A 13983-nucleotide genomic window follows, 5' to 3' on the forward strand; every position below is an offset into this window, starting at 1 on the left:
TTCATTTGCTAAATCAACGACCATAGGTCATATACTCAAGGCCAAAAGATCCCAAATTTGACACAGTAGCTACAATTAGAGTATACTGGGTTGCATCTTGGTAGTCCAGCATTATTCTCCACTATAATATCTGGTTTTGTAGGAGCCCAGCTGGTGAATTAAATGGGGATATTTTGGGGAACACAACCGCTGCCTCCTTTAGTCTTTAAGGGTGGCACATAAAGAGATAATAATTTTTAAAAATAAACACAATAACATTATCATAACATACAAAATTAATCATTTAATACCTATTGCTTCTGAGAATGTGACATTGGTTTTGATTTAGATATGACTGGGAGGGTGGTTGAGTGTTTCACTTGGGCTTTCTTACTATGCCAGCACTTACGCAACAGGGCAAGAAACCCGTATTGGAGTTCTGCCAAACTCCCAGCATGTTCAGTTATAAAATTAGGGACCAGGGGAAATAACCCTGCTGGGTTTGTGGAGACAGTAGACTCTCTATAAACCATCCCTGATCCAGGACTCCTTTTTTTAAACTGGACCTCATACATCCCTACTCTAGTAGGGGACCATGATCCTGCTTCATACACCAGTGCTTGGGTATACATGTTGACCTGGACTCTTGCCCAACAGTCTTTAAAATATTTGGACATTTCTTTCTCCCCACTGTACAACTACGCAAGTAAATGGACCAAGTAGATCCTTTTAGATAGAATCTGGGGAAATGTTGCCATAGACTCTTGCTATGATGTTGCAGGATTCTCCTGGGAACTTGCCCTTTGGGTTCTATCTTTGAAAACTTCCTTTAGTCCAGAAATGGGGCAAAATATCATGACCCTTTATTGGAGCATTTGCCCTCATATTTCTTGATCCTCCATTCTTGATTTCTTTTTATTTTATCAATTAATACGTCTTTTATCTGATGGTCTATCTTGCCTCTGGAAGGTTGTGCTGTATGAACCATTTGGTCAAGCCCCCACGGCAGGAACTTCGGTCTTGCAGTAATTGCACCCACCTTGCTTTAATGGTTAGGTGCTGCCACATGTTCCTTATTATTTTGGAACTTTGTAATATTTATTGGTATCAAGAGTGCTCACTCTGTAGGATTTCCTACCATCAGGCCTAACCTACAGAGAGGAGAGCTTCTCAACGATGATGACACCCTTCTCACCAGCACATTTCTTATAGTTTTCGTAAGTGGAATATCCTTTAGGCCCTCTTGCAGGACAGAGTCAACTGATGGGTTTTCCAGCTGTCCCTGGCATGCCACGGCAACTCTAACTTGCCCATTTCTGTGAGATTTTGATTGTTTCTTCTTCTATCACAGCAATTCTGGCATTGCTACTTCACTTAACACGGTCTGTTTTTTTGTTCAAGTTTTCAAACGCCATTCTGGTATTAGTGTTTGTCGTAGTGTTAGCACCATCTTCTGGGGTTCCTGATAATGTGTTAAATTCTCTGTTGTAGATGAGTGCTCTGACATTGAGAAACCCTCTTTTATCCAGCTTTAAGCCCTGCCCCCTTTGTCCTGCACTCTCAGGACCCAGTCCCATACACACTTTCCCATTCCTGCTGGTACATATTGGTTAGGTCACACAGCTAGATCTTTTGAGATGCAGTCCTTTTTCTCTCTGAGCGGCCTCTGCACGTTTCTGGCTGCGTGCATTAGTGTGAAAAGATTATTAGGTCATCTGAGATACTACCAGGAAGAGTAGATCTAACACTAGGATGTCATTTGAAACTTGAAACAAACAAACAAAAAAACACCAAAAAAACAGTTCATGTTAAGTGGAGTAGGGATGCCAGAATTGCTGTGATAGAAGAAGCAGAAATTAAAATCTCACAGAAGTAGGCCTGCTAGAGTTGTTGTATTAGGGACAGCTGGAAAACCCATCAGTTGACTATTAAAATCCCAAGTGAAGTCAAAACTGTTGCTAGGTAGCAGAATCTTTTCTTTCTCTAAGGCATGCATTATCTGGTGATATTCCTTTGACATAAATTCATGAAGCCAGGAGGGACACAATCAGAGTCATTTCGGCAAATTTTCTAAGTCTTTTTCTCAGTTGTCTGGGGGCTGTTATAGCAAAACAGTCTAAGTTTGAACAAAAAGAAAGTGTAATTAGTTTTACCAGTGAAAGCGCATTTTCCTCAGTTAAGAGTGGGGAGTACAGCCAGTCATTTCCTGGAATGTCATACTGTCAGCAAGATTATAGATTATATGGCTTCTCTGAATATCTGTAATGATTTGTAGCTGGTAACTGTGGTAACATCAACTTTAAAAAAATAGTTTTTTGTTAAAAACAAATTTTCCAAAAAGCAACCTTCTTGGTGAATACTATCAGCGTTAAAATTATACTTTTTATTGGGAAGGTTTTCAATTATGGGGCAGTCAGGGATGGACATTAATTTTCATGGAAGACCATTATTATAATTGTAGCTGGTTATGTCATTAGGTAGATATTTTCATGTAAGGAACTTCCCTGGTATTCTAGGACAAAGATATAAACCCAACAGTTAAAGTTTTGTATGCACTTTTGGCCATATTGAATATAAGTATCTGAATACAGCATTTTTATCCTAGAATCAGAAGGGTGATAAAAATATGAAATATAAACATCACAGTTAAAATAGTTAACACTTAAATTGAAATGTAAACCAGTGGCTATTGTTATAGGCTTAATTTCAATTATACATTAATTGCAAGGTTAGGCCATTGACTTCCATGAAGTCATCTGCCTCTGATGACAGTGTTCTGGACATCACGTCTTAGGCTCTTCATACAGTCTGACAAGTCTGTGTTAACAGTGTTAACTTATGCTGAGAATCCTGTGCCCTGAATTTTGCTTTTCCCAGCACCGCTCTCCCCAGGAGACTCAATTTATGACCTATAGCTTGTATCAGGGACTGTCAGATAAATTAATGGAAAAAGCAGAAACTATCTGAGGATAATAAGACCGACTGGCTGGGGTTAATAAATCGTAATTACCAACATTAGAATGGAAGGACGCAGAGGCTCTCTTGAGGACTAATAAAATGTCAATCTATGTGCGTGAGTCAGTGATCACCCTTGACAGAGGGCATATTATGGACAATAAGGGCATCGATAAACTTTCAGAGCTCTTAATTAATGCAATAAAGCATATTATAGTTAAACCCGATGGACAAGAATTTAGATCTTTCAATGATAATTCTAATAATGTAACTGTACATTCACATAATTTGCAGCACTGTCAGAAGTTATAAAAAATTGGTCACCATAATTCAATTTATAAAGATATTGTTTATTTTAATTCAATTTTAATTCAGTGTATGTTTACATTTTGAAAATCTTGAGTGTTTATAAAAATTTTAGCTTAAAACCAGTAAAATCAGTATAGGAAGTTTTAGGAAGTTCAGGTAAATTCGATTTTCTATGAGTAAATGAACCCTAATCTTACATAAACTGCAGTATTAATGGTACAGTTGTTACACTGTGATAAAGCCAAGGAAAAGGCATATTATAAAATTAGCCTAATATCCAGTGATTCGCACTGCCAGGCAAGGGTACACCTATCTGTGGAAAACTGGGCTGAATAGTTTGTTGACGGGAAAAAGTCAACAATTAGCAGGTACAAGGAAAGAGATCGGTTCATGGTGACTTTGCTAATTAAAGATTGAAGTTTGAGCTCTGGATAGGACAGAATTAGTCCATAAGTCTGTAGATCATGGGTTAAAACAGGTGCCAATTTTTATTAGTCAGAAAGAAGTTTTCAATTAGGTCAATGTGAGTTTGCATGTGGGTCACTCAAAGGTCAAACAAATGTCGTTTTCTATTGGTTAGAAAAAAGTTTTCAATTAGGTTGATTGATGTGGCTCTGCACCTAGGTCACTCAAAGGTCTTAGCTACTCAGCAGCTTCAGCTGGTCAAACCCTGAACGTCATCACTGGTTGTCAGCTTCCGCTGGTTAAAAGCAGTTGCATGGGAACGGCACAACCAGTTTGAGATGGGCTCCGATTGGAAGAATTTCCTTTTACGTTGTGAGTATCAAATTGCTGTGGTATTTTTATCCCACTGGATAAGTTTACAAAAGTGCTATAATAGTTTTATTTTAAATTTTTCTAGAAATAATGAACTTTGCATCTAATTAAATGTGGGATGAACATTTTAGGTATTAAATATACAATGTGTAAAAGTATATACATTTTTCAAAAATGAAAGGGACTATTTGAGCAAAAATGAAGTTCTCTGTGTTACGATAGATATTAATTTAGTCTTATCATTCCCTTGGGTTTGCCTTTCGTAATACTTTGTGAGCTTTGAATATGCAAGTGGATATGGAGAGGTTTATTTTGTTGGTGATGGTTAAAGTTTTGGAGGCAAGAGCAGTATCAACTCTTGGATTGGATCAAATTGAACAGGGAGTCAGGCTACAGTCAGGAAATTCCCTCACCCAAACCTCAGTTAAATACGTAAGCAATAAAAGAGTTTGTTTCAAGTAACGCGCTTTTACCTGGTTTCGGCCAAGCCTGTAAAACTGAGCGCTACTTGGTATATGCCCTAGATTGCACAAGAGCAAGAGGCAACGGAGCCAAAACAGCCCTTAGAAACCAGAGTCCGCTGAAATTCAGTTAGGGCATCTGTCAGTACCATAATATCAGGTTTGGGCCAGAATTTAAAAGTGGGTAATTAGGAATCTGGCTCTTTTCGCCGTGCTGAGCTCCCAGCCAAAACCTCCCCATTGCAGGTGGTCTGTAGGAACTCGGTGCCTGAAGGCTCCAGTGTGGATCTATTTATGTCTTTATGTTAGATAGTGATCGTGAAGCCATGGCCACTGTGACTGCCAGACTAGAGAATCCAAAACAAAGCATAGAGCTCGTTAGACCAGGCTCATTTCCAGGGGACCCATCACAGTTCTGCATAAGCACAGCGCCCAGTGCCCCAGTTGTGGCTGGCCTTGTTGTTTGTTTCTAGTTTCAGCCTGGCTGTCAGGGCTACGCTGAACTGTATCTATTTCTCCTTGAAGTCAGAAGGCCGATAATCGATAGAGGGATGGGCTAATGCTCTCACTCTGGACCCCTGAATAGAGTATTGCTAACTAATCACACGTGGCACACCAGAGGACTTTGTCAGCAAGGGGTTGGAAGAGGTTCCAGCAATAAACGGACTCCTTCACTTACGTGTACTGTGTTATAAAGAACTTTTCGAATGCATTGCCTCATTTGATGCTTATAACTACTCAGAGGCGTTGGAGAGGTTTGTATTTTTATTACCATTCCCAGGTGAAGGGAGAAAGTGGAAAGGATTAAGTGGTTTGCCTAGCATGTTTGCTGTGTTTAGAGCGGTTGGACGAGAGCAGAGTGAGGGGGCGTATTTTCAGGTGGTTTGGGTTAGGTTTTTAAAGTCTGGATAGCATGAAGTTTGTAGTCGGGTTACAGTGTGGTAGCACTGACGTTCTTGTTCAGTTAGAAAATATTCATGCCATGTCTGTGATGTTCAAAGAACTATGCTAAGCTGTAGAGATCTATTAAGAAATATTATAAGGACTTCTCACAAAGAGCTTGTAATTCCATTGGCGAGAGAACACATGTGCACGTAAAATAACCAGCAACTTAGAACAGCTGTTCATTGTTGCCAAGGGGAGATACAGGTGGTGAGGCCTGTAGGGTTAGGAGGAGAGGTTACAGTGAATTGAGGTGATCTTGGAAATTTTCTTTTTAGATTTTGTAGTGGAAGTAAAATTCAGATGCTGTATATGAAATAGTGGTAGGCACTCTAAATGGTGGGTTGGGAATTTAAAAAAACAGCAAAAAATGGTAAAATGGGCAAAAAATGGAAACATAAAAGAATAAAGCATGTTGTAGAATATTATTAATCCCATCTCACTATAGACAGGAATTTATAATGGCTGAGAGTGGGAGATTGATGTAGAAAAATTGGCTGAGAAGATTATGGACGGCGCTGAATGTCAGTATGAATAGTTTGTTCTGTGATCTCGGGGTAAGAAGTAGTCATTTGAGTATTTAAGATTGAGGCTGATACTAAAAACAACAACAACAACAGCATTTTCCCTGGTGTCATGGCCCAGGATAGAATGAAGAACACAGGGGGAAACAGACTATCGATGGAGAGACAAGTTAGCAGATGGAGCAGACGTCCACGTGTGACGTGACCACTCAGCGGGGCTTGATGCCTGCTGGACGTGGGGTCCAGGATGGGAGAATCCCACCACACAGCCAGGGTTGTCTGCAGGAGTCCCTGCTCAGGCCCTGCACCAGCTTCAGCATGCTTGCTCTTGCCTGCTGGCTGGCTTCTGTACACAGCGGAAAGAGCTCTATAGCTATAGCTCTGAAGAGAAGTTTTATTCATCTCTTTTTTTTTGCTCAGTCCATCAAGAGTGGCTTGAGCAAAGAGGAAGAACTTTTCAAGTGACTCTGATGTGAAATCATTCCTGCCTATTTAGTGCCGTTTCGTTTCACATTGAATAGTTTGTGCCTCATCTTTGAAGGGACCTCTCTACCTAACCCTGTGGTCCACTGGACTCAGTGTCCTCCCTGGAAGCTATTTCTGTCAGGCAGTGATAACTGATGCCAGGGGCTGTGCAGGTGGTGGCTGGCTGCCACAGCAGTAAACCTGTGGACACCAACCTGTCCTAATAATTCAGTCCCTGTGTGTTTTACAAAAGTGCATCCTTTCCTGGGGGGATGGTATTCTCCTTGACAGAGGAGGTATAGCAAGACTCATTGTTTGTGGGGAGATGAGTATGTCTGGTGTCCTTAAGACCGCCCCAGTTTCAGTATTCACTAGGAGGACTCATGAGACGCTGTATATTACTCACAGCTGTGACTTATTATAACAAAAGGCTGCGAAGCAAAGTCAACAAAGGAAAGGCCCCTGGGGTAGAGTCTGGGGGAAACCAAGTGGAAGCTCCAAAAGTCTTCTAACTGTTACAGAGGGTGTGCTTAGTTCTCCCAACACGAGTTGTGACAACACGTGTGAAATATTGTCTCCTAGTTTCATCAGAAGCTCGGTGAGTAGGTTTTATTGGGGGCTGGTGACATAAGCACATAACCTGCTTAGCACATACCCAACCTCCAGACTCCCAGAAGGAAAGCAGGTGTTCAGCATACATCAGGCTGTTTGTACAAACAGTTCAGGCACAGTCAGTCACCCTTAACTGTTCTGGGAACCTTGGAACCCCTCCTGAAGCTCAAGTTCCCGAATGCCGGCCAAGGACCAACGTTCCAAGCAGGCCTTTGTAAGGAGAGCAGACTCATGCTTGTTCTGTGAACGCCTCTTCCCTGAGTGATTCTATTATTACTTAAGCTGTTGAGAAAGGGATATTGATGGAGAAACTTTTCAGAATCCAGGAGAGTCTGGTGTTAAGGAAGAGGTCCTGTTTCTAGAAGTGAGAGTTGAGGCTGGGGAGAACAGAGAAGGATTCAAGGAGGAATTGCAGAGCACAGAGGATTGACACTGGTTCCGGTCTTATGTCCACATGCAGGAGATTGGAGAGGGACAAGGAGACCTGGAATGTGTTTTAGGAAACCCAAGGGAGGCGAGAGGACCCAAAAGGAGGAAATGCTCATTAGTATATAAAATGCTGCAGATAGGTGGGGATTATGGGGACTGCAAAAATGCTGTTGGGACTTCTTTTAATAATGTGTAAATTGAGTTTTTGGGTTTTTTTAACTTAAAGTTATCTGTATACGTTAAGCAAGACTTAATCAGCCAATGCCTTAAAAACTTTCCTGCCCGTCACATCTTTCTGTTTTCTTTGGATTACTTTGCAAAAGCCTTGTTTTAAGATTTTTTTTTGTCATTGATCTGCATTATTTTGTTCGGCTTAGATTTCACAGGGACATAGAAATGGATGAGCTTTGGGAAAGCGAAAAAAAATTCCTTGAGCGTTACTGTGTACTTCTCTCTGGCAGGGACAGAAGCAGCCAAAAAGCATCTCTTCCTTTCTGGATGGAAAAGTAATTCTGTTTGTTCATTAAGAGGATTGTGTTTGCTATTCCATTCATCTCATTGCTGCTTGCTGGCGAAAACTGGACATTGAAAGCTGCTTGTTTTGAGTCCAACATCCCCGGGGGATGATGAAAGAGTTTGCATTTCCTCCTCTACCCTGGGACATCTCCCAGACTCTCACTTCTAGGTCACCTGCCTCTCTCATGCTTCACTTCTCTTTGTGGGTTCTCCATGTTCAGGTTGTATAGAACCTCTGAGGTGGATGACCGTTATGAAGAGTCATGTGAACCAAAAGCGGCTTTTTCTTTTACTTACTATAAAAATGTATCAGAACCTCATTTACTTGGGAGAAAAAGAACAACGTTTTGTGTCTGACTTTGAGTAGTGTTAAGGAAATGCTGGTGCCTCCTCTGTCACACTCCAGGGGATTCGGGGATAGGAAGCTCTTGTGTGGTAGAAGTTGGAGATGCCGCAGTGCCGAGTGTGGCATTTGCCATCCCAGTTACCTTAAGCCTGGCCTTACTTCGTTGGACTTCAGGAGGGCGGATGCATACTGTGTTTGAAGTGGTTTTAATTCTCTGTTTCTTATTCTGACATCCCAGGGCTTCCAGCAAAAATTCTCCTTCCACAGTAAAGAGATTGTGGCTATCAGCTGTTCCTGGTGCAAGCAGGCGGTAAGTTTGGGGATAAAATAAAGTGGGCTCGTGTTTTATCAAAATCGACTTACGTCGTTGCTGGAGTTCCTGTCTGTAAGTGGAACGTTATCCTAATTTATGTATTATTTCTCTCATAGGATCTGTGGAGGAAGAAAGACAGATCAAAACTATAGAACTATAGCATAAATGAGCTGGAAGAAACTATAAATTAACCCCTTTATACATTGAAGCCTGGGATCACAGATTGGAAAATCCTCTCCTGGTTCTATCCCTGGGTTTAGAATCGAGGGCTTTTCACTCTTACGCCACATTTTCCCCACTACCTTAGATTGTCGATGAGTCCTATAGTGGGAGATTGCAACCTTAGATAATCCCTCTGACACAGAAATTCAGGCATCTTGGTTCTTCTGTTTTGGATGTGGGCAACTTTTTTTTTATAATGGGGCTATGTTAGGATAAGAGTGGTCTTGTATCCTTCTTTAGGTTTCGATGTTGTTATAGTTGGCTGTATGCTCATTGAAATGTAAGTCTTTCTTATATTTGAACGTATATACTGATCAGGATCCAATGGTAATTTCCCTATTTACTTTTCCTCTTATCTATCTTTTGTTCATTTTTTAACAGCTCTGTCCCAACTAGATGGTTCATTTTTTTGTTTGCCTATGGACCTGTTTTTTTCTTTAACTAGACAATGTATACTCTAACTCGTAAGTTGGCAAACTACGGCCTGTAGACCAGATCTGACTGCTGCCTGTTTCTATAAATAAGGTTTTATTGGAACACAGCCATGCCCATCCTTTATGTGTTATCTCTGGCTACTTTCATGCTACAGCAGCAGAGCTGAGTATTTGGAGCAGAAACAGTATGACCCTGTAAGACTAAAATATTTACTGTCCAGTCATTTTATAGAAAAAGTCTGGACCCCTGCTCTAATCTCTCAATTCACCTGTTTTTTGGGGTTTTTTTTTTTGTTTGTTTTTTTGAATGACTGTATAATTGCAATAAATTGTCCCCTCACTGCACAGCCAACCTGAAAAGAAAGGGCTGTGCTGTTTTAGCGAGGGTAAGGGTTTGAAGGAAAACATCAGGACTCTACACACAACAGCGTTACCTGCCAAACAGAGCCACAGGGCAGGAGCAGAAGATGCATTTAGTTGAAACACATGAAACTGACATTTTTGTGGGTCAAAAACTTCTGAATTTTGGCAGTTCCATCAGGTTCAACCTAATAATCTCTCTGGCGTAATTTCCCTAGGCCCGCACCTGTCAGGAGGATCTGCTGTCACTAGGTAGGGACGCCTTGGTCTGGAAAGCTCAGTGCTTTCTGTGGGTCACCCTCCTGGCACATTTTTTATTCTTGGCATTTCCATCTCCTTTCGGTTAATTGTTACACGAATAATCTTCGTGCTTCTGTTCAAGAACATGTTCACAAACGTAAGGCCATCCTAGTCCTTGAATGAGACTATGCCATCAAAGCAATATCTCCACCTGGACAGGAAGAAGCAGATTTAGAGCCCAGGGGTCCCCAACTCTGTGCTGTTGGTTTCCCTGATCTGGTGAGACGTTACTTGCCAAATGGCATCAAGCCGGCCTCAGATAGGATGTACCCGCTCGTGCCCCCGTAGCTGCCAGGCTGTGGTTAGGTGGTTGATCCAGGGTTATTTAATTTGGGAACTCAGTCCTACTTGACAGTGAACACATGTGCTCTCTTTTTATTAATCTGTAGTCCAGCTGAATCACTAAAAAACAACTTTCGCTTGACCCCTGTGGCAGAGTTTTGGTCAGTTCAAGTACTGATAGCTTTGAGTTTCCCAGGTTTACAACGTGATTTTTCAAGGACTGAAAACACAGAACATTTTAAGACAGATTACAGTGGTGGTGTATTTTAACGCTACAGGTAATTCCTTCTAGGATATCTGATGTCAAACAATTAAGTGCCTTCTATGGGTGCTTCCTGCAGCAGAAAATAAAACTGGGTTTGGGAGCTGGGTTTCATGGATTCAGGTCCTGACTCTACCACTTAGAAGTCCTGCAGTTTTGGACATACCTCTTAGTCTCTCTAGATTAGAGATTACTCGGGTATAAATTGAGAGAGTTGGAGTAGGCAGTCTCTGAGATCCCTACCATTTTAGAAATGCAATGGCCATTCATTTGGGGGTTTATTTGAATTGCTAAAAGAAAATCACTTTCTAAAGAAGGAATTCAAATGACATTTCTCTGGTATAGCAAATTGTTTGCAGATCACAAGTAACTGGTGGTAGGGGGAATTATTTATTATCTTATTAATTAGTATTTCACGCTTAATTAATTTAGTACTTTGCCATGGATAATGTTAGATCTTGAAGATATTCAGCGATAAAGACAATTTCCTTGATGTGACATAATTGAGGTGGCTATATTTGCCAGTTTTCCTGAAACAGCCCTAATTTATGTCTGCTGTTCCAGCATAATTATTACCAGTGCTCCCTTTCATTCTTAAAATTGTTTCAGTTAAGATGACAAATTATGTGGTCATAGTTAAGTATAATCCAAGTAGAAGCTAATGTTAATTTAATGGGGATTTTATGTTCATTAGAAAACAAACGTTACCACTCATTATCACTTCACAGTCACCAAAAAAGATGATTGAAAATGTGATTGGCCTGGGCTTCCCTGGTGGCGCAGTGGTTGAGAATCTGCCTGCTAATGCAGGGGACATGGGTTCGAGCCCTGGTTTGGGAGGATCCCACATGCCGCGGAGCGACTGGGCCCGTGAGCCACAACTACTGAGCCTGCGCGTCTGGAGCCTGTGCTCCGCAACAAGAGAGGCCACGACAGTGAGAGGCCCGCGCACCGCGATGAAGAGTGGCCCCCGCTTGCCACAGCTAGAGAAAGCCCTCGCACAGAAACAAAGACCCAACACAGAGAAAATAAATAAATTAATAAAAATAAACTCCTACCCTCAACATCAAAAAAAAAACATGTGATTGGCCTAAGGTTACTCAGTCCATTGGGGTATAAAGCCCCTAGAACTGTGGTATCATTATGATCATTAGTCTACTTCCTTTCAAAAACCAAAAGCACTTTAGACTTGCCAAGTATGACAGGACCATTATTTTTTCAGTGGTCCTAGACAAACCTAGCAGAAGCAGTCTTTTTGTTCCCTCTCGGATTAACAGCTCTGTAGAAGAGACATCTTCCTTCCTGGGTCCCCTACACTGGAAGGACGACCTGGGAAGGATTTACATCTATGGATAGAAAAAGGAGAGGCAGATGGTCGGCATTGCCTTTCTGCTTGCCTTCGTTTCCTTCTGGACATCGTCCCAGATCAACCAAGTCTGTCACCAGCGCCAGCCAAGTGAAACAAAATCATGTGCAAAGTTAGCCTTCATAGACCCCTCCAAGTCTCTAACATCTTTATGTAAATATCCTATTAAAAGCTTATCAAATTTTAGCCGGCTTGTCCTGTAAGATGGATTTCTTGTTATCAATCGTTATCAGTTTGTAAAGTGGAATGAATTTGAAATCTGGTCTCTAAGTTCTTGGGGCTGGTTGGGCAGTGACGAGAGCGTGTGACCTCAGAGAGAGAGAGAGAGAGAGTGTGTGTGTGTGTGTGTGTGTGTGTATGTGTATGTATGTATGTATACATGCACTTATTCCTTCTTGTGGCAGCATCGTCCTTTGCACAGAATTGTTTACTGGCCTGTTTTTCCCTTTAGTTTCACAATAAGGTGACCTGCTTCATGCTGCACCAGATTGAGGAACCCTGCTCCCTGGGGGCTCACGCTGCTGTTATTGTCCCGCCCACCTGGATCATTAAGGTGAAGAAACCTCAGGTAACTGCCGGAACCCTTGTGCTGCTGGGCCAGCACAGAGAAAAAGTAACTGCTGCTTCTTGCTTTTCTCCCCCTGACGAATCTCTGGGTTCTTACAGTCTCTGCTCACTCATCCCCAAGGTCCTCTGCTTCCCAGCTCATCCCATTAGCCCATCACGGTTCTGCGTTGGGCTCTCTCATGGAACCAGCCTCCACCTCCTAAAGAAATCAAAGTTCCACAGCAGGAGTGTTTCCTCCCCACTCAGGTGCTAATGTTCTCTTTGATGGGTGCTCTCCTGAGTTCATTAAGGACCCGTAGTGGGTACAGCTGATTCTCACACAACTCTCTTCTCTTCCAGCCTGGGCAACCCCAGGGAGTGGCTGTGAGGGCGCTCTGTGCCATTGTTTGGTTGCTATTACCACCACTTCCAACCCGAATGCAGACTGTGGGTCATGACCTTCCCCAGTACACAAGGCCTGCTTAGAGAGCAACACTCTTTTCTTAAGGCAAAGTAGAATTTATCCTCTTAACATCTAATCTCATTCTGTATTCCATCCTCATTGTACTTTCTGTCCTGGAGAGTCTCGGCTGCTATATTCTGGGAGACCTTGGTAGTTTTTCAACAAGGTCCTAATCTGTGATAGAAACGTTTCTACCTTTGTACTGTACATCTTAGATAGTCATCTCCAAGTTATGGGATGGCAGACTTTTAATGTTACAGGGAGAAGATTATACCTCCCCCGGGGTGCGGGTACCTTAGGGAGTCTTCTTGAATGTAGTATCTTTAAAAGATATGGCAGTCCTACTTCAGATGGTCTCCAAAATTATCATGTAGTGTATTCTCATTGACTCAGTTTTATTTAAAAACTGGTAGATCAGGGACACTGTTTTGCTTCATGTGTTTTATATAAAAGTTTTGCCTCTGATGAGTAACATGTAGGAATCATCTTTTCAAGTTACAATCCATGGAAGCCCTTGGGAACTGTTTTCCAGAGGCGAGTACAGTATCTACACATTAAAAAATGAAACATCTAGTTATTTTTACATTTTAGAGCTGAATGTCACAAGATGCTAAGTAGGTTGTCCAAGGTGACATAGCAAGTCAATTACAGTACTATGTCTGAGATTCAGGTGTACTGATTGCCAATTTGGTGTTATTTTAAAACCTCTTTAACATTTTTACTTCTTTGTGTGTGTTTTTCCCCTAAAATTCAGTAATCTCTCCATGTGCTGTATAGTAAATATTCAGTTAAATCAACACGTTTTTCATCAAAAACCTTGATGGTATCAAGAAGGCTACTAGGCATTGTGATATAATAGACAATTCTTGCTCTGAAGAACCATATAGTTATTTTAAGGAAAGATCAGGGAGAGCTTCATGAAGCAGGTGGATTTCATTCTGCCTCCTTACAGATGGGTGGGATTGAGGTCAGTGGAGAAGGAAATGACCAACAGGAGAATGGCACAAGCAAGGATACTTTGTCCAAAATTATCTTCATGGGACCGTGAGACTAGGTTGAGTGCTGTGGAAGGTTTGTGTAGGAGGTGTGTAGGGCATGAGCATAAGGTTGCTCAGGCCTG

General features: G+C 41.6%; 1 protein-coding gene across 5 annotated transcripts in view; it reads left to right on the top strand.

Annotated features, from left to right (window-relative positions):
• The window catches only part of DGKI (diacylglycerol kinase iota), a 459796-nt gene that overhangs the window by 211729 nt on the left and 234084 nt on the right, over window positions 1-13983 (top strand). For all 5 annotated transcript variants that reach the window (XR_009565254.1, XR_009565255.1, XM_060305263.1 and 2 more), the window contains exons 7-8: window positions 8554-8625; window positions 12306-12422. Coding sequence is in view for 3 of the 5 variants with exons in the window: in XM_060305263.1 (XP_060161246.1) it covers window positions 8554-8625; window positions 12306-12422 (189 nt within the window). In the remaining 2 variants the exon portion in view is untranslated. The remainder of the gene's footprint in view (window positions 1-8553; window positions 8626-12305; window positions 12423-13983) is intronic.

Source organism: Globicephala melas, chromosome 9 (genome assembly GCF_963455315.2).
Source record: "Globicephala melas chromosome 9, mGloMel1.2, whole genome shotgun sequence".
Taxonomy (NCBI): Eukaryota; Metazoa; Chordata; class Mammalia; order Artiodactyla; family Delphinidae; genus Globicephala; species Globicephala melas.